The 21,591-nt window shown below is 55.4% G+C and overlaps 1 protein-coding gene across 2 annotated transcripts in view; it reads left to right on the top strand.

Moving 5' to 3' along the window:
- Positions 1-21,591, top strand: part of Rfx2 (regulatory factor X2) — a 58,717-nt gene that overhangs the window by 14,099 nt on the left and 23,027 nt on the right. For both annotated transcript variants that reach the window (XM_036171428.1, XM_036171427.1), the window contains exons 2-5: positions 13,626-13,717; positions 17,542-17,631; positions 19,284-19,354; positions 19,944-20,205. In XM_036171428.1, coding sequence (XP_036027321.1) covers positions 13,634-13,717; positions 17,542-17,631; positions 19,284-19,354; positions 19,944-20,205 — 507 coding nt within the window. In that variant the 5' untranslated portion in view covers positions 13,626-13,633. The remainder of the gene's footprint in view (positions 1-13,625; positions 13,718-17,541; positions 17,632-19,283; positions 19,355-19,943; positions 20,206-21,591) is intronic.

Here is a 21,591-nt window from a genome sequence, read left to right as displayed (position 1 = left end):
TGATGTTCCTTTTCTGGCTCCTGGTGAGCAAGGCGCTGGGGTAGAAATCGAGGGTGAGATGAGGCTGCTGGGGGGGGGGTGTCTTTTTTGCGTCGTTTGTGGACCATGAGCTCATCAGCACCAGGTCTGTCCCCATGTCTGTCTGTGTGCCACTGTCCTGGCGTGTTCACCCTCTTCACTGCTGACCTTGACATGGGCAGTCGGCATGATTGCAGCAACAGAGCCAGATGCCAGCTCCCTGGGCGGTGCTGCTGGAGATGCCAGTGTTGCCTTGTTGTCCGTGGCAACCCGTGTGTCTGGACAAACTTACACAGGCCATTAGGAGTGGCAGGTGGATGGGCAGCCAGCAGCCAGGCCAGAGGCCTCCAACCCCAGTGAGCACAAAGCCAATCACATGTCAGCCTTAGTGTTGTTACTTTTGTGTGGTGCTGAGAATTGAACCCAGGACCCTGCATGCCAGGTAAGTGCTCAACCCTGAGCTGCATCCCCAGTACTGTGGTGGTGTTATTGTTGTTGGAGACAGGGTCTCTCTTCACAGCCCTGGCTGTCCTGGAACTCATTTTATAGACCAGGCTGGCCTCAAACTCACAGAAATCCTCCTGCCTCTGCCTCCCAGGTGCTGAGATTAGGGTCATGTGTTGTCATTCCTGGCTGTGTAACATGTGAAATGGGAAATTTACATGGTTAGTGAAAGAAAGCTTAATGGTCATGCTGCATACCTGTCATCCCAGCACTTGGGAGGTGGAGGCAGGAAGATCAGTTCAAGGTCATCCTGGGCTACATGGAGAGTTTGAGGCCAGCCTGTGCTATGGTGAGACCCTGTCTCAACCCCAAAACAAGGTATTTGCAATTATTTCACAGAATCCCCATGTCTCTCTTTCTACCTTTCCAGAGGGCTCAGAACATTTTGTCCCATTTTCCCAAAATTATCCTGAGCTCCTCCTTTAGAGTTAACTTAATACAGAGCTCGGAATGGAGCCACCAAAAACAGAATAAAGCAGACCTGAACCCATCCTGGACAGCACAAGGTTCACTCTGGTGTCCTGCTTGTCTGGGGAAAGGGGAGCTGGGAGATGACTGTCCTCAGATCTGTGTGTAACCAGATCTGTATGTAACCAGTCTCTCTCTCTCTCTCCCTCCCTCCCTCTCTCTCTCTCTCTCTCGTTTTTTAAAAATTTATTTTATGCGCATTGATGTGAAGGTGTCAGATCCCCTGGAACAGGAGTTGCAGACAGTTGTGAGCTGCCATATTGGTGCTGGGAATTGAACCAGGGTCCTCTGGAAGATCAGCCAGTGCTTTAACTGCTGAGCCGTGTCTCCAGCCCCAATCAGTTTCTTTTACAATATTTGTCTTGATCATATTCACCCCAACTCCTCCCAGATTCACCCCCTCCAAACGCGGTGTCTTCTTTTGTATTGCCTGTGTATTTCTGGGTGTGGAGCATGCTGGGCCTACTGGTAGCCTCATCCCTTAGGAAAGCTGCCTCTCGCTCCCCCAGTGGCCATCAACTGGCCACAGCTCCTCAGTCAGGGGTGTGGCCACGAGCCCCTCCCGCTCTGTGCTGCAAGGCTGCCTGTCCTGATCCAGTGCAGCCACCACAGCGGCTGTGTGTTCCTGAGTGTGTGTGTGTGTTCCTGAGTGTGTGTGTGTCTGTGTGTGTGCGTCTGTGTGTGTGTGTTCCTGAGTGTGTGTGTGTGCGTCTGTGTGTGTGTGTTCCTGAGTGTGTGTGTGTGAGTGTGTGAGTGTGTGTGTGTATGTGTTTGTGTGAGTGAGTGCGTGTGTGTGTCCAGAAGACACTGGTTTGCTCTGGTCCTGCCTGACCTCGGGGTCTTCTGGGGTGGGTGTAGATGTCCTATCTGTGGCTGAGCACAGAGACACTCCTCACCGTCCACTGCACAGACACCCCTCACCGTCCACTGCACAGAGACACTCCTCACCGTTCACTGCACAGAGACACTCCTCACCGTCCACTGCACAGACACTCCTCACCGTCCACTGCACAGAGACACTCCTCACCGTCCACTGCACAGACACCCCTCACCGTCCACTGCACAGACACTCCTCACCGTCCACTGCACAGACACTCCTCACCCGTCCACTGCACAGACACCCCTCACCGTCCACTGCACAGACACTAACCTCCACCGTCCCACGCCACAGACACCCCCTCACCGTCCACTGCACAGACACTCCTCACCGTCCACTGCACAGACACCCCTCACCGTCCACTGCACAGAGACACCCCTCACCGTCCACTGCACAGACACTCCTCACCGTCCACTGCACAGACACCCCTCACCGTCCACTGCACAGACACCCCTCACCGTCCACTGCACAGACACCCCTCACCGTCCACTGCACAGACACCCCTCACCGTCCACTGCACAGAGACACTCCTCACCGTCCACTGCACAGACACCCCTCACCGTCCACTGCACAGAGACACTCCTCACCGTCCACTGCACAGAGACACTCCTCACCGTCCACTGCACAGAGACACTTCTCTGATGAGGTCTGAACACTGCACAGATTATCTCCAGGCTCACATCCCAAGAGAGGAGACTATTTTGTTGTGGTGCAAGTTGATACTACATCCGTTTAGCAAGATGACAGACGTAGGCTTGCCCATGGGGCCTGTAGGCGCCCAGCCATGGGTCTTTGGCCAGGGTTACAGCATGGTTGCCCCTGAAAACCCCTGTGCTCCTACTGCACGCGTGGGTGGTCTACATCTTTCTGAACTGCCATCATTATCACTGTTGCCCGTGTCCCACTGTCCTCCTCTGTTGGCCACAGGGACCCGCTTACAACTTGAGTCACACCCGGTCCGCCTGTCTTCACCCTCTGGTCACTTTGATTTCACCCCTGACTTGGCTTGTGGTGACATTCTGGTCCAATCAGCTCTGCTCAGTGGCCACAACCTGCCCCAGGGCCTTTGCACTGATGAACCCTCCACAGGAACACCCCTCCCCTCAGCTCCATCCCAGCCCTGCTCTCTGTTCCTCCACTGCTCAGGAAGGCAGCAGGCCACCCTCTGAGAACTGAACCCCAGCAAGTCCACTATTCCCTGTGCCACCTCGCACTGCCTGACCGACGACACCTGTCACCTGTCTCAGTGTCCGCACAAGAGGCTCATAGATGTGTTTTGACCACAAGGCAAAGCCTGGGTCATGCAGACGTTCAGGCTGTATTTATTATTTTTGTTACTTCAGTTAGTCACGTGTGCGTGTACATGGGTGGCATGGTTCTTGTGCAGAGGACAGAGGACAGCTTGCAGGAGTCGGTTCTCTTCTTCCGCTGTGTGGGTTCTTCCGACCAAACTCAGTTCCTCAGGCCCCGCAGCAGCAAGCACCTTTACCCTCTGAGCTACCTCGCTGCCCCCAGCCCCTGCTCTCCATTGGCCCTGAGAACAATGCAGCTGAGACCCTGCACTGCTCCTCCTTTGGGGCCTCACCACTGCACCTCCAAAGCCTCCTTCCCCACGCAGAGCAGCAGTGACCCCATTGCCACTCCAGTCACCCCAGCCAGGGACTGAGCAGTTTCGCCCAGTGTTTGGGAGGGACAGCCATTCCTTCATGTAGACTCATCCCCCGGGTTGGTAGCTTAAAAATACAGCATTTCTGCACAGGGACCCTGTCTGTACCAGGAGCCACGGGGACACTCATTTGTCTGTCAGGGTGTATGTCTGAGTCATGCCGGCCCAGGAGGCTGAGGTTCCGTTGTTCTGTCTGACTGAAATGGTTTCAGGGGCTGCAGAGATGGCTCATGGGTAATGACACTCAAAGGCCCAAGCTGGACCCCAATGACTCCCTAGTGGAAGGGGAAAAAGACTCACAAGTTCTTTGAACTCCACGTGCAAAGTGGATGCATGCATGTAAGTAAGTGTGATTAATGGGGAAACACAGGAGATGGCTTCAGAGCCTTGGCCCTGTCCCTGAGGACAAGCTCACTGAGCTGAGTATTGCATGGGACAGGGTCAGGGCTGTCCCTCAGAGGGCCTTCGAGGCCATGCCCTCGAGCCTCCAGCCCAGGGGCCCTCTGAAGCCACCCAAATCCTCTTAGCAGTTGCCTCTCTCTGGGAAGGCAGAGGGACAGGCCTCACCCTCCATGGAGTCCCCTGTGGCAGGGCCACCCTGAGCCCTGGGTGCTGAGCAGCTAGCTCCTCCCATACTTTAGGGATGCCTTGGAGTCTCGTGTTAGGCAGCTGCTCTGATTTACATCTTTCTCAAATAACTTAACCCCTGGTTCTTTGCCTAGAGAAGGGCTGTGTGTGATTTGCTCTCTGAAGATAAACCCACCCCATCTCTCCTGGGCCAGGGCTAGGAAAGGTGGCAGCCGGTCTGTCCCGGGATTCCTGGGAGCTGCTTTGGTCGGGTTCCTGGGCTTCTGGGCCTCAGAACAGATCTGGCGAGCTGTCGGCCTTTCTCAGTTACTATAGAGAAGAAATTATTTGTCTTGCTGTTCAGGCCTCTGAAAATAATAGATTACATATTTGGAAGGGCTTTCTTCTTATTTATTTATTTTTTATTTTAGATCTGGTTAACGTGAGATAGAAAAGTTGCCCCGGGGATGACATTGTTTGGTTTGGGAAGTATTCTCTTGGTTGCTGGGCAACGGGCGCTTGGAAACAGGAGTGGACTGCGTTGCCCCTGGCAACTGTTGTTACTCAGCAAACAATGAAGGCTGGGCACGCGGCGCCAGAAGCCTGCCCGGTTCCCATCCAGCATCTGCATGTGTTTTTTCTGATTAGATGATGTGGGGGTTTGCGGGGCGGCAGGTAGCAAGCGTCTGCTGGGGTCTGCGCTGACGTCACTGTGCGCGCTGGAGTTGGTGCTCTGCCCCGCTGACTCTGCCTTAAGTTTTTGGTGGAATTTTAAAGAAAAATCTAATTCCTGGTGTTTCTAGAGCCTCGATCAGGGACACCCCGATGGCAGACAAGGTGGATCCCGCTCAGGATTGGCTGGTGTTGGAATTCGAACCCAGCGCCCGGCCCCCGTGCTGGCATCCTGTCTAGCCTTGGAGCCCAGGGTGACCCCACAGGGCATGCTGAGATGCTGGGGCAGCCTGGCTGACAGGTGCCCCTCGCAGGCCTCTTTCCAGCCCTGGCTGGATCAGGATCAGACCCATGACCCTCCCACTCTTCGGCAGTGGCTGGAGATAGGGACTGTTTACCAGGGCCGGTTGCTGAGGTAAACACTCACTCTCCCCCCGGAGCTCGCTGGCCCGGGCTGGCGACACATCTGCCTCCCTCCTCCAGCCACCCTGCCCCCTTGGGAGGAGGGCTATAAATGGAGCAGGGCTGGTTCGTGGGGAATTCAGGTGCTTCCACGGTGTCCACAGGGCCTGTCACTAACTCCCTCCTACAGCCCCCCTTTCAAGAGACACCCATTTGATGGAGGCTGTCCCCGCCGTTTAGACAAGTGACTCAGCTCATGTCTTGGAACATTTAAAGGCGTTACAACAAATTTCTCAACTTTCAGGGTTGCTCTTATCACTGAATGTGGCAGTGTCCAATAGACACAGAAGCAAGCTCATTGGATGAAGAACTACGGGCAAGGCATCAGCTCCACGACACATATCATGGTTAGGATCTAGTGCGAAGGGTGTGGTGGGGATCTCCAGTCACCCCAGCACTTGAGGGGTGGAGTGGAGACAAAGCCCTTGAGTTCACACCCAGCCTCCCCTGTGTCATGGGTTTGGAGCGAGCCTGGGCTGTGGGAGACTTGTCTTAAACAGGAACAGTCAAACAAAATATTATTGTTGTTGTTGATTTTTTTACATTTCCTATTTATGGTGACTATATGTGTATATGTACCTGGGCATGCCACAGCTCACCTGTGTGGGCCAGAGGGCTGCTTTTGAGAGCTGGCTCCCTGCTTCCATCATGCAGGTCCCAAGGAATGAAATCAGGCAGTCAGGTTTGTGAGGGGCACATGGTGAGCTGTTCCACTGGGCCTGATTTTGTTTTTCAATTTCCTGTGAAAATGTTCCTTCCAAGTCAGGCTTTGCCACTTGGGTAGACGCTGGGTTGCAAAGTGCCTCACATGTCAGATGATGGAGTCCTGTGCGATTTCCAAGGGCCTTTTCATCAGGGTACTTCCAGGCAGGAGTCCCTGCACAGGACTCTGGTTGCTCTACTCAAGTGTGGGGAAGCAGGGTGCATTCAGAGAGGGCCCCAGTGGGCTGGAAGTGCCGCTTGGGCCAGCCAAGACCTCATCACCGTCACCGGGTGGCCCTGACCCTCCCAGTCTCAGACCCAGGAAGATGCTGTGAGCTGTGGTCACCGCCCACAGGCAGGGAGGCTCAACAGCGCCTCCTGCTCTATCTTCTCCCTGGCTGTCCCAGCTGCCATCAGCCTGGTCAGGATGTCGTGTTCAAGAGTAAGGGATGATGAACCAGGGCAGAAGCCTGAGGGACAGGAGCCAGGTGAGCAGGAGGACTGATGGTCCAGGTGGCATCAGGCAGTTGGCCCAGGCAGGCTGCCCCTCAGCAAGGCCAGGCTTCAGGGCCCAAGGCTCCAAGCTGTGCAGGGGCCCCGGCTGGGGTGAGCAAGCTGAGCTCAGGGGCCCAGACTCCACAAGGGTAGACAGTGTGACGGGAGGGAACGCAGAAGACAGGAGTGGACATGCTTGGCCTGTGGCTGTCCCCGGGGATGCGTGGAGGTCATGGAGGGAGCAGAGGGATGCTGCGGGCATCCAGGTGTGCCTTCGTGGCCCAACCACAAGCTAGTGTTGCTCTGAGAAACTTCTCATAGGTGCCAAGATGAGGTGTCCTGGCCAGCTGGGCTCCTGTAATCATTCATTCAGTGAACTCACAGTCCCTGTGACGTGAGCTGACTTTCAGACCTCCCGTTTTATTTCGTTTGTCCGTTTAAGATTGAACAGATTTTGTCTTCTATGTGTGTTTGCCTGCATGCATGTCTATGCACTGTGCACATGTGTGTTCCCCATGGAGGTCAGAAAAAGGCACTGGATCCCCTGGAACTGGAGTTACAGATGGTTGTGAGCCACTGTGTGGGTGCTGAGAACTGAGCCAGGTCCTCTGCAAAAGTAGCCAGCGTTTCTGAGCCAGGGTCTCTCTCTGCAACCCAGGCTGGCCTCGAATTCATTATGTAGCCCACGCTGGCCTCGAACTCACAATCCTTGCGGGTAGAATCCTCCTGTCCCGGCCTTCTGGGTCTTGAGATGACAAGTAGGAGTCACCACACCCCGAACGGCTTTTGTTCCTCTCAGGGGTGACCTGGCCATCACTATGTAGCCCAGGCTTTCCCCGATGGAGTTCTTCCTTGTCTTATCCCCTGAGTGCTCGGATGACAGGTATATAGCTCCAGAAACTTCCAAAGTGAACAACTAAGGTCACCATTCTCCTTCAGGACAGGGTGGGAGCAGGGGCCAGAGCCGCTCGCCAGTCCTTCCTCATGCCCCAGTTCTTCATCCCACCTCCCGGTGCTCACACTGGGCCAGCAGGTTGTTACTTCAGCCTCGCAGGCTTTGCCCAGGCTGACCGCATCCTGATCACCATGACCACTGGCTGCCCCCACCCCACCCCACTGCCGCCTTGGCTCTTGACCTCTGACCCCCCAAGGGTCCTGTTGCAGCTCTCCCACCCAGGCTTGGGTCAGACTCCTTATGATACAAAATTCCATGTCCTCTCAGAGGCCATCATCCTCCATCCTCTGGCCCTCTCCAGCTAGCCCAGGGCGCCCATGGTCATTTGTGTTCTGTTGAGATCGTTTCTCACTATGTAGCCCGTGCTGGCTTTAAACAGCAATCCTCCTGCCTCAGCGTCCCCAGAGCTGGGACAAGTGTACACCTCCACACCTGGCACTTAGGACTGCCTTGCCTGGTGCTGGGAAGGGCTATCCTCCACCATCCCAAGCTGGCTCTCCATTCCCTGAATCACCACAGAGAAAGGGAGCTGGCAGTCTGGGAGGAGGAGGGGGCGTGGCCATCCCAGGCATAAAGAGGCCAGGCCTGCCTAACGTGGCTGCCACTGGGCTGGAGGTGGGGACCTGGGGACAGGATTGGGTGTACAGCAAGACTGAGTCACCAGCCAGCCCAGGGATGAAGGGACTCCAGCACCAGGGCTTATGGGAAGCAGTAAGTTGGAGAAGAGTCCCCTTTGGGTGGTGGCACTGAGGCGGAGGTCGGGCAGGTAGCCAGCCCAGCCATTGGGCAAGGTCAGAAGTCACCTCAGCTCAGTGCCCTGAGCTCTGTGTGCAGTGAGAGCCAGGGCTCTCCAGCTGCCTGACCTCAACAGAGAGGGGTCTGGGTGGGAATGGCCATGTCCTGGGAGTGGCTCAGCCATGCCAGGTAGGGAGTGCGTGCTGGAGAGTGTCTGTGTAACACTTCCGCAACCCACTCTCTGAAGGCAGAACACTGTCTCCTCCAGTCACCAACAGGGTGGCCTCAGGGCACCCCGAGTTCACATCCCCATGTTGACACAAAAACATGGCTCTCCATTCAGACTAGATAAGACTCTGCCTTTGAGTTGCTGAGGATTGGGGTCCTGTTAAGTCGATGCAGCCCAAAAGTCTTTTAGTCTGCATGGCAGGTCTGATACAGAGGGATAAGAAATGGCTACTTAGGAGGCTAAGGCTAGCCCTAAATAAACTGTAATTAAGCCTAGTGTTTGCAGCATTCCAACCTCCCACAGTCGTTGAAATGTTGATGGCACCGGGCCTCTGCAGACACGGCTCCTTCCCAAGACTCCTCATGCTAGAAACGCATCTGCATCCATACACATGCACACATTTACACACATGCACACATTTACACACACATACACACATTTACACATGCACACATTTACACACACACTTACACACATACACACATTTACACACATGCACACATACGCACATTTACACAATACACACATTTACACACACATTTACACACATTTATACACACATACACACACTTATACACACATTTACACACACATACATATTTGGGCTTTTGAGACAGGGTTTCTCCATGTAGCCTTGGCTGTCCTAGAACTCACTTTGTAGACCAGGCTAGCCTCAAACTCACAGATATCTGTCTGCCTCTGCCTTCTGAGTGCTGGGATTACAGGCGAGCGCCAACACTACCCGGCTTGTTTGTTCTATTTATTTATTGTGTGTGTGTGGGGGGGGGGTGCTACAGCATACGTGCCAAAGGGCACCTTGCAGCCATCAGTGGGCCCTAAGGATTGAACCTGGGTTGTCAGGCTTGGTGGCAAGTGCCTTGACCCACTGAGCCTTCTCGTAGGCTGGAGAAAGAGTGGGATCTGAAGGTTCACAGTGGAGAAATAGTTGCCACTTCCAACCAGAAACCCCACTGCCACAACTAAACTGCAATGGGTCGGCCAGCAGTTCATCCCCAACACCCCAAAAACCAGGTGTGGAGATAGGTGTCACACACCTGGCATTGCAGCCCTGGAGGAATGGAGGGTCAGGAGTTCAAGGTCAGCACTCAGTGAGTTCAAGGCTCCTGGAGACCCAGTCTCCAAAAATCTAAGAAACAAAACAGAAGTGGAGTCAGGCACCCCAAAAGCCCAGCTGAAGGAAAGATCCTGGGGTGCCTGACACAGACATTGGCTGGGGTACCCCGCTCTCAGATCTGTCTCCTCTTCCCCCCACTCAGTGTGTGTGTGGGGTCTCCATGTGGGTTTGGCCTCTGGCTTCAGATGGGTGATGACCAGGAAATGCTGATTCTCTTGGCCTTAGGTCACAGGGAATCAGGGGCACTTGATCAGGGACATGGAGGCAGGTCTGTGGGGGAGCTGGATTCTGGGTCCATCTGACTGGATCTGTCCCCTCTGGCCCAGAGCAGGGATGTAAGTTGCATTCTTGGTAGGTATGGCCTCAGGTGCCATCCATTCAGATACCACCAAGACAATACTAAGACCAACTGAGGTCTGATTCCCCCAAAGCAGCGCTTAACCAGCCAGGCTCCATCCTCGGGATTCCAGGTGACAAGATGGGGCCACAGCTTCCCTGGACGGGTGGAAAGAGGGGTGGGAGAGAGACGGGGAGCGAGAGAGAGAGAGAGAGAGAGAGAGAGAGAGAGAGAGAGAGACAGAGACAGAGAGAGAGAGAGAGAGAGAGAAAGATTGCTTAAGGTCACAGTGAGTCAGGGTAGCCAGGAACCCAGCCCAGAAATGGCTCGCAGCCTCCAGCCCTTCCTTGCCTGCCCACTGGTTGCTAGGCAATCAGAGAGTTTTCCTATAAACAAAGGGCGCTTCCCCAGCAGATCCACCTGGCGCCAGTCCAGCCCCAGCCGGCTCACTGCAGCCTGTGGCTGCCCCTTGGAGTCGCCTGGAGACAGCAGGCGACTACTGACCACTGCAACCTGCAGTCCTGCCGCTCTACTGGGGCACTCTGTCAAGTTCAAGGTCAATGCACGGGGTGGATTTGGGGCTGGCCTTGGGGCATTTCAGCTGCCTTCTCTTGGACCACTGACCAGTGTGTGGCAGAGCTGGGCCACCGGGGAACCATGATCTAGGCTCAGAGAGGCAGGATGACAGGGTACTCACAGCCCTTCTGGCTGTTGGTTGCTCTCAGGCTCCTCACTGGAGACCCGACTGGAGAGGACTTGGTGTAAAGACAGACAGAGAAAGCCAGGTCCCCTCAGGAGGAAGAACAGGAACCAGCAGAGAAACTGAGGGCCCGTGAGGAAGAGCTCAGCTTGTGCCATTACTACTGAGGTCCCTCAAACCTTCACACACACACACACACACACACACACACACACACACACACACGCATGCACCCATGCAGCACATTCATGAACATACACTTTTATGCTCGCACGTGGGCTCACGCGCAGAGGCACACACATGCAAGCACACCTAACTCTTGGCTTATCAACCGTGGTATGCATCTGCGTCCTTCCCTTATTAAACGGGAAATTTAACATTTTCACTGGAATCAGACGATCCCTGGCCTGTGCTCAGCACCAGCCCCACTGAGCTTCAGGCGGAAGGAGGGGAGGCAGGGTCATGAACTTCAGCTCTGGGTACTTGACAGCCAACCCCACAACCTGGGCAGCTACTGGGTGAGTAGGGTAGTGCATACAGTGTGGATCCACTGAGTACAGGGGCCGAGCAAGACCTGGCCTGAGCCAAGGACGTCATTGTTTGCCCCTCAGGGCTGGCAGCTGTGTGCTGGGCCCACAGAACTTCCTCTTGGAAGCCTGGTGCAACTCTATAGCAAATAGAGACGACAAACCCACTGGCCATTTACCATCCCTCTCCCCACGTGCTGTTTGTCTCTGAGACAGGGACTCACAACACCCCCTGCTGCCCTGGAACTCAGAGACCCACCCCCCTTGGCCCTTCCTCATGCTGGGACCAAAGGTGAGGCCACCACACCTGGTCCGTGTCTATACCTTGTTTCTTAATATTCACATCCATAGGGCTGGGCTCAGTGGGTGGAGTACTCAGTGTGAAGTCCCAGCTTCTGTCCCGGCTCCACAGAAAGCAGGTGCTGTGGCACACACCTGTCACCCCAGCACTCCGGAGGTGGAAGCAGGAGAATCAGAAGTTGGTCAACCTCAGCGACAAAGGGATTTGGTTTTTCCAAGACCGAGTTCCTCTATGTAGCCCTGGCTGTCCTGGAACTCACTCTGTAGACCAGGCTGGCCTCAAACTCTCAGAGATCTGCCTGCCTCCGCCCTCGAGTGATGGGAAAAAAGGCGTACGCCACCATGCCCGGCCTACATAGGGTTTGAGGCCAGCTTAGTCTACACGAGACCCTTGCTCTGGACTAATGTTGTCACAGTCTGCAGTTCTCATTCATTTTTTGCGGAAGAACACTGGAGTTTTTGTTCTTGGCCAGGGTAAGACAGCCGCCTGGGTAGGCCTGTGCTCAGACTTGCCTCTGAGCCTCTCAGATGAACACCGGGCCAGGAGCTGGTGGGAGAGGGCATTTCAGTAGGCCTGCTTGGAGAACCACTGAGGTGTCTGTTATTCAGACATGGAAGCAACTGGGTGTTTCAGACATTCTTGTGAGTCTTTGGTGACAAGTTTTATTTGTTTGACACAGAGTCTCACTCGGTAGCCCAGGCTGGCCTGGAACTCACTTTGTAGCCCAGGCTGGCTTGTGAACTCCAGGAACAGCCCCTACCCCCACCCCATCTTTGCATTTCATCCCATCATTGCTGGGTCGTCAAGCGTTTGCGTAGCTTTTTAGAGGGTTCTGGGGTGCGAACGCGGGTCCTCGTGCCTTCAGGGGAACACTGCTGACTGAGCCGTCGGCTTCAATCGCTGGATTCATTCATCACTCCTTACTCATTCCTGCGTATGTATATACAAGAGATTTTTCTTACAAACTATTTCTGTTTTGCTTTCGTAGCCAGGAGTCTGATATAGCCCAGGCTGGCTTCAGACTCCTTGTCTTGACCAGCTCATGCTCCATCCAGCCTCCACCTCGGTCCAGCGCCGCTGTGCACCCTTGCTGCGTGGTTCTGGCGCCATCTTGTGCTCACCCTGGGCAGCGCAGGCAGGCGGGAACCTGGTGGGCTCGTCCCTGGCATCTTGGGGGCACATTCTTTTAACCTGTTGTGACTTTGTGGTATTGTGTCCCCCAAAATATTATGCACCCTAATAAATTTATCTGGGGTCAGAGAACAGAACAGCCACTAGATACAGAGACCAGAAAATGGTGGCACTCACGCCTTTAATCCTAGCATTCCAGAGACAGAAATCCCTCTGGATCTCTGTGAGTTCAAGGCCACATTGGAAACAGCCAGGCATGGCGACACACGCCTTTAATGCTAAGAAGCGAGCCTTTAATCCCAGGGAGTGATGGTAGGAAGTAGAAAGATATATAAGGCATGAGGACCAGAAACTAGCAGCATTTGGCTGGTTAAGCTTTTAGGCTTTGAGCAGCACAGTTCAGCTGAGATTCATTCTGGATGAGGACTCAGAGACTTCCAGTCTGAGGAAACAGGATCAGCTGAAGAACTGGCAAGGTGAGGTAGCCGTGGCCTGTTCTGTCTCTCTGATCTTCCATCATTCACCCCAATATCTGGCTCTGAGTTTAATTTTATTAATAAGTACCTTTAAGATTCATGCTACATGTCTTTAAAAAACAAACAAACCAAAAAGGCATTAGGGGCTAAGAGACGGCTCAGTGGTTACGAGCCGTCTGCTCCAAGAAGACCTGGTTCCGTTCACACCCAACTAGGCTTGGTGCGCACAAACATGTAGGCAAACGCCTGCACACATAAAATAAATAAAACTTTTTAAAATAAACAATAAACGACTTTAGGCAGGCAAGGTGGAGGCGCCAGCACCACAGAACTCGGCAGAGGGGGCAGCAGATGCGGACCGAGGCTCGCCTGGGGGAGACCCCGCGATGGAGTTTGGCGAGAGGCTACAGGAACAAGGAAGGCTGTAGGGCAGCTTAGATGGCCAGGGGAGTGGCGCAAACCCAGGCCTGCTTAGTACATGGACTCTGGGGATTTGAACTCGGGTCCTCATTGTTTGTGTGGCAGGCGCTCTATCCATGGAGCTGTCTCCCGGCCTCAGTGACCAGGGTCCCTCAGTGTCAACTCTGGTTTAGAAGCGACTGCAGTTTGGTCCCTGGGGATCCCAGGGTATGTGGTCGCCTCCTCACCACGGCCCTCCTCCACTCTAGGTCCGAGCATGCAGAACTCCGAGGGCGGAGCAGATTCGCCAGCATCAGTGACTCTGCGACCTGCAGCCCAGCCCGTGCCAGCCTCCCCACAGGTGAGTGTGCCCGCCACGCCATTCCCCGCACTCTCTCTGCTGTTTGAAAGGAACCCTGAAAAACACAGATGTGGACAGAATTCTTAGGATGGCAGCTCCTCTCCTCCTTTCTACCTTCCTTCACTCTCTCCTCCTCCTCCACCTCCTCCTCCACCTCCATCACCTCCTCCTCCACCTCCTCCATCTCCTCCATCACCTCCACCTCCTCCTCCTCCACCTCCTCCTCCACCTCTATCACCTCCTCCTCCTCCTCCATCTCCTCCATCACCTCCACCTCCATCACCTCCTTCTCCTCCTCCTCCACCTCCTCCTCCACCTCCATCACCTCCTCCTCCTCCTCCATCTCCTCCATCACCTCCACCTCCATCACCTCCTCCTCCTCCTCCTCCACCTCCTCCTCCACCTCCATCACCTCCTCCTCCTCCTCCATCTCCTCCATCTCCTCCTCCATCACCTCCTCCTCTACCTCCTCCTCCTCCACCTCCATCACCTCCTCCTCCTTCTCCTCCTCCTCCTCCTCCATCTCCTCCATCTCCTCCTCCTCCACCTCCACCTCCTCCTCCTCCTCCATCTCCTCCATCTTCTCCTCCTCCACCTCCACCTCCTCCTCCTCCACCTCCTCCTCCATCCCTTCCTCCTCTTCCTCCTCCATCTCCTCCTCTTCTCCATCTCCTCCTCCTCCACCTCCTCCTCCTCCTCCACCTCCTCCTCCTCCTCCACCTCCTCCTCCTCCTCCACCTCCATCACCTCCTCCTCCATCCCTTCCTCCTCTTCCTCCTCCATCTCCTCCTCCTCTTCTCCATCTCCTCCTCCTCCACCTCCTCCTCCTCCTCCACCTCCATCACCTCCTCCTCCATCCCTTCCTCCTCTTCCTCCTCCATCTCCTCCTCCTCTTCTCCATCTCCTCCTCCATCTCCTCCAACATCCCCTCCTCCATCTCCTCCTCCTCCATCCCCTCCTCCATCTCCGCCTCCTCCATCTCCTCCTCCTCCATCCCCTCCTCCATCTCCTCCTCCTCCATCTCCTCCTCCTCCATCCCCTCCTCCATCTCCTCCTCCTCTTCTCCATCTCCTCCTCCTCCATCACCTCCTCTCCATCTCCTCCTCCTCCATCCCCTCCTCCTCCATCTCCTCCTCCTCCATCCCCTCCTCCATCTCCTCCTCCTCTTCTCCATCTCCTCCTCCTGCATCATCTCCTCCTCCATCTCCTCCACCTCCTCCTCCTCCATCACCTCCTCCTCCATCTCCTCCATTCTCTCCTCCTGCCTCAGTCTTACCTTCTCCTACCCTGAAGGCTGGGCGTGAAGATATTCATCACACCCAACCTAACCCTAATATTTGTAGTTTTTTGGGGTTTTGGTTTGGTTGGTTTTTTGGTTTGTTTTTTTGTTTTTTTTTTGAGACAGGGTTTCTCTGTGTAGCTTTGCGCCTTTCCTGGAACTCACTCTGTAGCCCAGGCTGGCCTCGAACTCACAGAGATCCACCTGGCTCTGCCTCCCGAGTGCTGGGACTAAAGGCGTGCGCCGCCGCCTTGGGGTTTTGCGACAGGATCTGATGGAGCCTGAGCCTCGTTTATAGGTGCTGGAACGGTAGCCAGGGTGCCATTTATGTTAGTCAGGCTCCAGCCCCACCACACTTACTTATCTGTCTGTCTATTCATTGATTTTGAACGAGTTCTGTAGCGCAGACTGGTTTCATATTTGCAGCTAATCCCCTGCCTTGGCTCCCTGAGTGCTGGAATCAGGTGTGTGTGTGCCACCACGGTGGGGGGGGGGGTGCTGTATGTCGGCACACACCTGTGTGGAGCATGTGGTTGCCAGGGAGAGGGTGTGAGGCCTCTTTCCCTCTCTACCTTGTTCTTCCGGAACATGATCTCTGGGAACCAGGCTGGCAGCCAGAGCCCTGTGACCCTGTTGTCTCTGCCTCCCGGGTGCTGAGTTCACGGGAACTGGGAGCCACACTGGCTTTTTGCGTGGGTTGTAGGATTCGAACTCATGTCCTCAGCTTGTACAGTAAGGGCCATTTTCAAAGCCCTTCCTAATTACTCTTTTTTTTAAAGATTTATTTATTTATTTTATGTATATGAGTGCTCTATCTGCATGTACGTTTGAATGCCAGAGAGGGCATCAGATCCTGTTGTGCATGGTTGTGCACCATGTGATGCTGGGAATTGAACTCAGGTCCTCAGGAAGAACGGCCAGTGCTCTCAACTGCTGAGCATCTCTCCAGCCGCCCCTCACCCTTTAATTGAGGTGGAATTGGCCCAATATAAAATGCGCCATGTGAAAGCAGACTGGATTTTATTGTAGTCACAGAATTCAGCCATCCTTTCTCTCTAGCTCCAGAACATTCCATCGCTGCCCCTCTCCAGCCTACCCCCATCAGCATCTGTGCATCCCTTTCCTGTCCTGAATGACTTCCTGTCTCTGGGTTCTCCTGTCCTGGAGCCCCACATCTGTCCTCAAGGTCTCTCCATGCTGTGGTGGGTGTCAGAGCCCCGCTTGCTCAAGTGTGAGGACAGACGCCACAGCTTGTCTACAGTCATGTGTTGGGGTCCCTACAGTGGCCTGCCCCCCAGTGGTGTTTGTCTGGCTGTAGCTCACAATGGTTGGTCCCTTACCCACTGGCCCAGCCAGTCATGACAGGACCTCACTTGGCTTGCAGTGACATCCTTGAACACTAGAGGTCAATGTGCCCTCTCTCAGTCTCTCAGTGGCACTTAAAATGTGTGTGTGGGGGGGGGGGGAGTCAAAGCCCCCTGTGTTCCCCTTCCTGCTGCTACCTCTGCCCCACATCTGGTCTGCTTCCTACATCCAAATCAGCCAAGATACTGCTCTGGCCAGTAAGGGACAGAATAGGGACGGGAACTCCCCATGCCTGTGTCCCCGTGGGTCCCTATGTCTGCATCCCCAAGGGTCCCTGTGTCTGCATCCCTGAGGGTCCCCGTGCCTGCATCCCCAAGGGTCCCCGTGCCTGCATCCCCATGGGTCCCCGTGCCTGCATCCCTATGGGTCCCTGTGCCTGCATCCCTATGGGTCCCTGTGCCTGCATCCCGTGGGCCCCCGTGCCTGCATCCCGTGGGTCCCTGTATCTGCATCCTGTGGGCCCCCATGACTGCATCCCGTGGGTCCCCGTGCCTGCATCCCGTGGGTCCCCGTGCCTGCATCCCGTGGGTCCCTGTATCTGCATCCCGTGGGCCCCCGTGCCTGCATCCCGTGGGTCCCCGTGTCTGCATCCCCGAGGGTCCCTGTATCTGTATCCCCAAAGGTCCCCATGTCTGCATCCCTGTGGGTCCCCGTGCCTGCATCCCGTGGGTCCCCGTGCCTGCATCCCCGTGGGTCCCCGTGCCTGCATCCCGTGGGTCCCTGTATCTGCATCCCGTGGGCCCCCGTGCCTGCATCCCGTGGGTCCCCGTGTCTGCATCCCCGAGGGTCCCCGTATCTGTATCCCCAAAGGTCCCCATGTCTGCATCCCGTGGGTCCCCGTGCCTGCATCCCGTGGGTCCCCGTGTCTGCATCCCCGAGGGTCCCTGTATCTGTATCCCCAAAGGTCCCCATGTCTGCATCCCGTGGGTCCCCGTGCCTGCATCCCCGTGGGTCCCCGTGCCTGCATCCCCGTGGGTCCCCGTGCCTGCATCCCCGTGGGTCCCCGTGCCTGCATCCCCGTGGGTCCCCGTGCCTGCATCCCCAAGGGCCCCCGTGTCTGCATCCCGTGGGCCCCTGTGTGCTCCTGCAGTAGGAGTGGGACCGTCAAGCCACATGGTTCTCAGTGGGTCTCCCCAGTGCTGATCTCCAGCCGGTCTGATTGTGCCATTGTCTGTTGCAGAGGGTACTGGTCCAAGCCGCGGGCTCGACTCCCAAGGGGGCACCGATGCAGCCGCTCACCCTCCCCAGAGTCCAGCCGGTGCCACCACAGGTAAGGACACCCCTTGGTAGTTGTGAGCAGCCTCTGGCCTATGGGCTGTTTCCTGTCGTCACTAGTGTCCACAGTCACCAGAACGTTCTGGAAGCTCTGTTGAAAGAAACAATTCACTTATCAAGACACATACAACAAGTGAGGGAAGCAGTTTCTCCACTGGAAGTTCCGTAACGGCCAGAGTGATGTAAGGAAAGGACAGAGTGCCAATAAAACTTTATTTACAAAAAGGCACAGGACTTGCCAGGCGGTGGTGGCGCACGCCTTTCATCCCAGCACTCGGGAGGCAGAGCCAGGCGGATCTCTGTGAGTTTGAGACCAGCCTGGTCTACACAGTGAGATCCAGGACAGCCAGGGCTGCACAGAGAAACTCTGTCTGAAGAAACCAAAGAGGAAAAAAAAAGCCCTAGGGCTAAGTTGCCTTGGCTCCTGAGAGCGATGCCTGGGTGACTGTGACCGTCAGAAGACCAGGGAAGGTTTACAGTGTCCCCAGAAGGACAGGGGCTCGAAGGGATTGAACCAGTCTAGAAGAGAAACAGAACGGGCAGTGGTGTTACACGCCTTTAATCCCAACACGAGGGAGGTGGAGACAGGATCTCCACCATCCAGTCTGAGGATCCATAGAAACGGGTCCAGCCCATTGGGTCTGAGATGTAGGAGAGGTAAGAAGTCACTAGCGGCTGCTGCTCTGTTCCCTCAGCTTTCACCCCAATGTCTGACTCCCGGTTTCTATTGTTAAGACTAGTTAGGGCCATGGTTCACCTAGGTCACACCTCCCACTGAGCTGTCTCCTACTGGGTCCAGGCTTCCTCTCCCTGGGGACTCCACAAAGATCTCAGAGCACTCAAGTGATAGTGGGCCGCTGTAGTCTGGGACCCCAGAAAGCCATCACCAAGACCGCTGAGACGGTGTCCCACAGACTGGCTGAGGAAAGGCTGAAGTTTGGGCCACAACACACTGGACATCCAGTATATGGCATCTGCTGGGGGCTGAGCTGCCCGCCAAGTGGGGGTGGGAGTGGAGGCCATGGAGGGGAGGTGGGTGGGCTGAGGGTGGAGGTGGGAGGTGGGTGGGCTGAGGGTGGAGGTGGGGGGGGGGGGTTGTTGGTCGTGAGGAGAGGTGGGATGTGGGTGGGGGTGGGGCAATGGGGGGAGGTAGGAGATGGGATGTGGGCAGGGCTGGGATGGTGGGGTAGAGGTGGGATGTGGGTGGGGGTGGTCATGGGGGAGGTAGGATTAGGGAGTTTGGGCATGGGGGAGGTGGGGTGGGGGTGGTATCACAGGTGCTGGAGCAGGCTTGCCTTTGTTTCCAGCCTGGCCCCCATCTTTGCCACCCATCCAGGGGACCACACACCCTCCATCATAACTGAAACAGGTAGCTTTCCTCCATGGCAGCCTGGTCCCACCCACATGGAGCAGAAGCTGCTTAGCTGCCACCTAAACCAGGCACAGCACCACACTTAGGAGGTCAGGAGTTCAAAGTCATCCTCGGCTACATAGTTCAGGGCCAGCCTGGGCTATATGAGGCTGCCTCAGAGGTAAATAAGTGGATACTTAGGTACATACGTAAGTCTCTAAGCTCCATGTCCTTGGACTCCAGCTGCATCACCCACCAGCAAGGCCCTGTGTCACTCCCATGCACTTGTGTTACAGGTGCAGCATGTGTACCCCGCGCAGGTGCAGTACGTGGAAGGTGGGGACGCAGTCTACGCCAACGGAGCCATGTACGTGTTACCCCTGGGGCCCTGGTACCCCCAGACCCTGGACTCCACTGCTCTGTGGGACTTTCATGGAAGCATTTGAGCATGTCTGCACTGTCATGTCCCTCCCTGTTCAGAACCACGGGCCTTGGTGCTCTTGGCTTCTAGAAAACTCGATAAAAATATCAAACCAAAGCCACAGTCCCGTAGAGAGCAATGGCCTGTGAACTTTCCCTCTGGGCCATTCACAAAGCTTATCTTCCAATTTTTAAGATGTTCTGGAACTTTCTAGAATTTTCTTTCTTCTATCCCTCTTTTGCATGTGTGCATTTGTGTGTAGTGAGGATGTATACACATGTGTGCCTGTGGATGTGCCTATGAGTGCATGTGAGTGCAGTACCCATCGAGACCAGCAGGGAGCGTTAGGGCCCCTGGAGCTGTGAGTGTCTGTCAGCTGCCAAGTGGGAGCTGGGATCGAACCTGGGTCCTCAGCAGCAGCAGCAGCAGCAGCAGCAGCAGCAGCAGCGAGCCCTCTAGCCCTGCGTCTTCTTTCTTCCTTTTGCTCTCTTATTAGCACGTATTTGCTGTCACATGATGGCTCTCTCTCCCACAGCCGAGCGGCCTATGCCTACAACCCAGACCCTCAGCTCTATGCCCCCAGCAGTGCAGCATCTTACTTTGAGACTCCGAGTGGCGCTCAGGTGACGGTGGCGGCCTCCTCCCCACCGGCAGTCCCCTCCCACGGCATGGTGGGCATCACCATGGATGTCGCAGGGACCCCCATCGTGTCTGGCGCAGGAGCCTACCTCATCCATGGGGGCATGGACAGCGCGAGACACTCCCTGGCCCACACTGCGCGCTCCTCGCCTGCCACGGTATGTGCCAAGGCCCTGCAGCCAGCGGGTAGGTAGGCCTGCTAGCATCCACCATCAGGTAGGAAGGACCGGGTCGCGGTCCTGCTGACGCTTAGGGACAGAGACAGCAGGCGGTGTGCTGGTCCCTTCGCCCCACTTCCCCACTAGGGAAAGACAGGGCCCTGAGGATGTTGGGGAGCAGAGCCTCGTTCTCACCAGCAGCCTCCCAGGGGCCTGCCCCGCCCAGAGGATGCACCTGCCCTGTGCAGGACACAGCTCCCCTGTCTCACATAAAGCTCTGATTTGGACCTCGGGAGTTTGGGGGGAAGGGAAAATTAAGACAGGGTCTTGCTGTGTCCAGAACTTCCCCTGTAGTGTAGGCTGACCTCAAACCCACAGTCCTCTGCCTCAGCCTCCCACGTGTTTTGATATTTATTGATGTTTTATCGTTTTTTAATTGCCACACAGTCACACCCACACTTTGATGCAGAACCCTATAGGACTTGTGTGTGTAGCTTCCTGAATTCTCATGGCATATTACCTCCCCAACCCCCAAAACCCTTCACCTGCAATGCCGGCAGCTGGGGATCTGTTCACTGTTATGGTGGTTTGACCCTTGTGGCTCTCAAGCTGGGTCAGTGGCCGCCCTGGGGCTGGTTTCCCTGCCCTCAGCTCGTGGCAGTCAGGACCCCTGTTGTGAGCCCACATGAAGAACTCAGGCTGTGCAGTCAGGGTGCTGTGTCCCCTTGTGTGGGGGCTGGGGTGGTAAACTCCTCCAAGTGGGGTTACTACTGTGCGATCGGTCCATTGAGCCGCCCTGTTGGGGGTAAGAGTTGCTTCCTTGCCAGCACTTGGAGTTGTCGATGTATTTTTTTTTTAATTTTCACCATCCTGGTAGTGGAGCCTCTCTAGTGGTAGTTTGTGTTTTCTAGCTGGGAACAGTAGACAGCCAGCGCTTGCCATGTGGTTGAGCATCGCTTGAGCAGTCCGCTTACAGCTCAGCTAGCCTGCGTCTTCCTGCTCCTGAATGTGGAGAATTCTTTACGTCCCAGGAACAAATTCCCATCAGATATGTGCTTTGCAAACATTTCCTGTGTCTGCACTTTCTGTCTTCAATGATTTAAATTGAGGGTCTTGGGAGATGGCTCCGTGCTTAAATGTGCAAGCATGAGGACCTGAGTTTGGATCCCATGAGTGTGAGTGCTGAGGAGGCACACCTGGAATTCCAGGGTCCCTGGAGCAAGCTCTCTAGGGATGAGCCATATCTGTGAGCTCTGGGTTTGATTGAGAGAGCCTACCTCATTGAATACAGTGGAAGAGCAATGTAAAACATAATTCCTACTATGGCCCTCAGCCTCCGTGTGTGTGTGTGTGTGTGTGTGTGTGTGTGTGTGTGTGTGTGTGTGT

The sequence above is a fragment of the Onychomys torridus genome, chromosome 21 (assembly GCF_903995425.1).
Source record: "Onychomys torridus chromosome 21, mOncTor1.1, whole genome shotgun sequence".
NCBI lineage: Eukaryota > Metazoa > Chordata > Mammalia > Rodentia > Cricetidae > Onychomys > Onychomys torridus.
The sequence above is the reverse complement of the archived record's forward strand: the minus strand, read 5'-3'. Positions and strand labels throughout refer to the sequence as shown.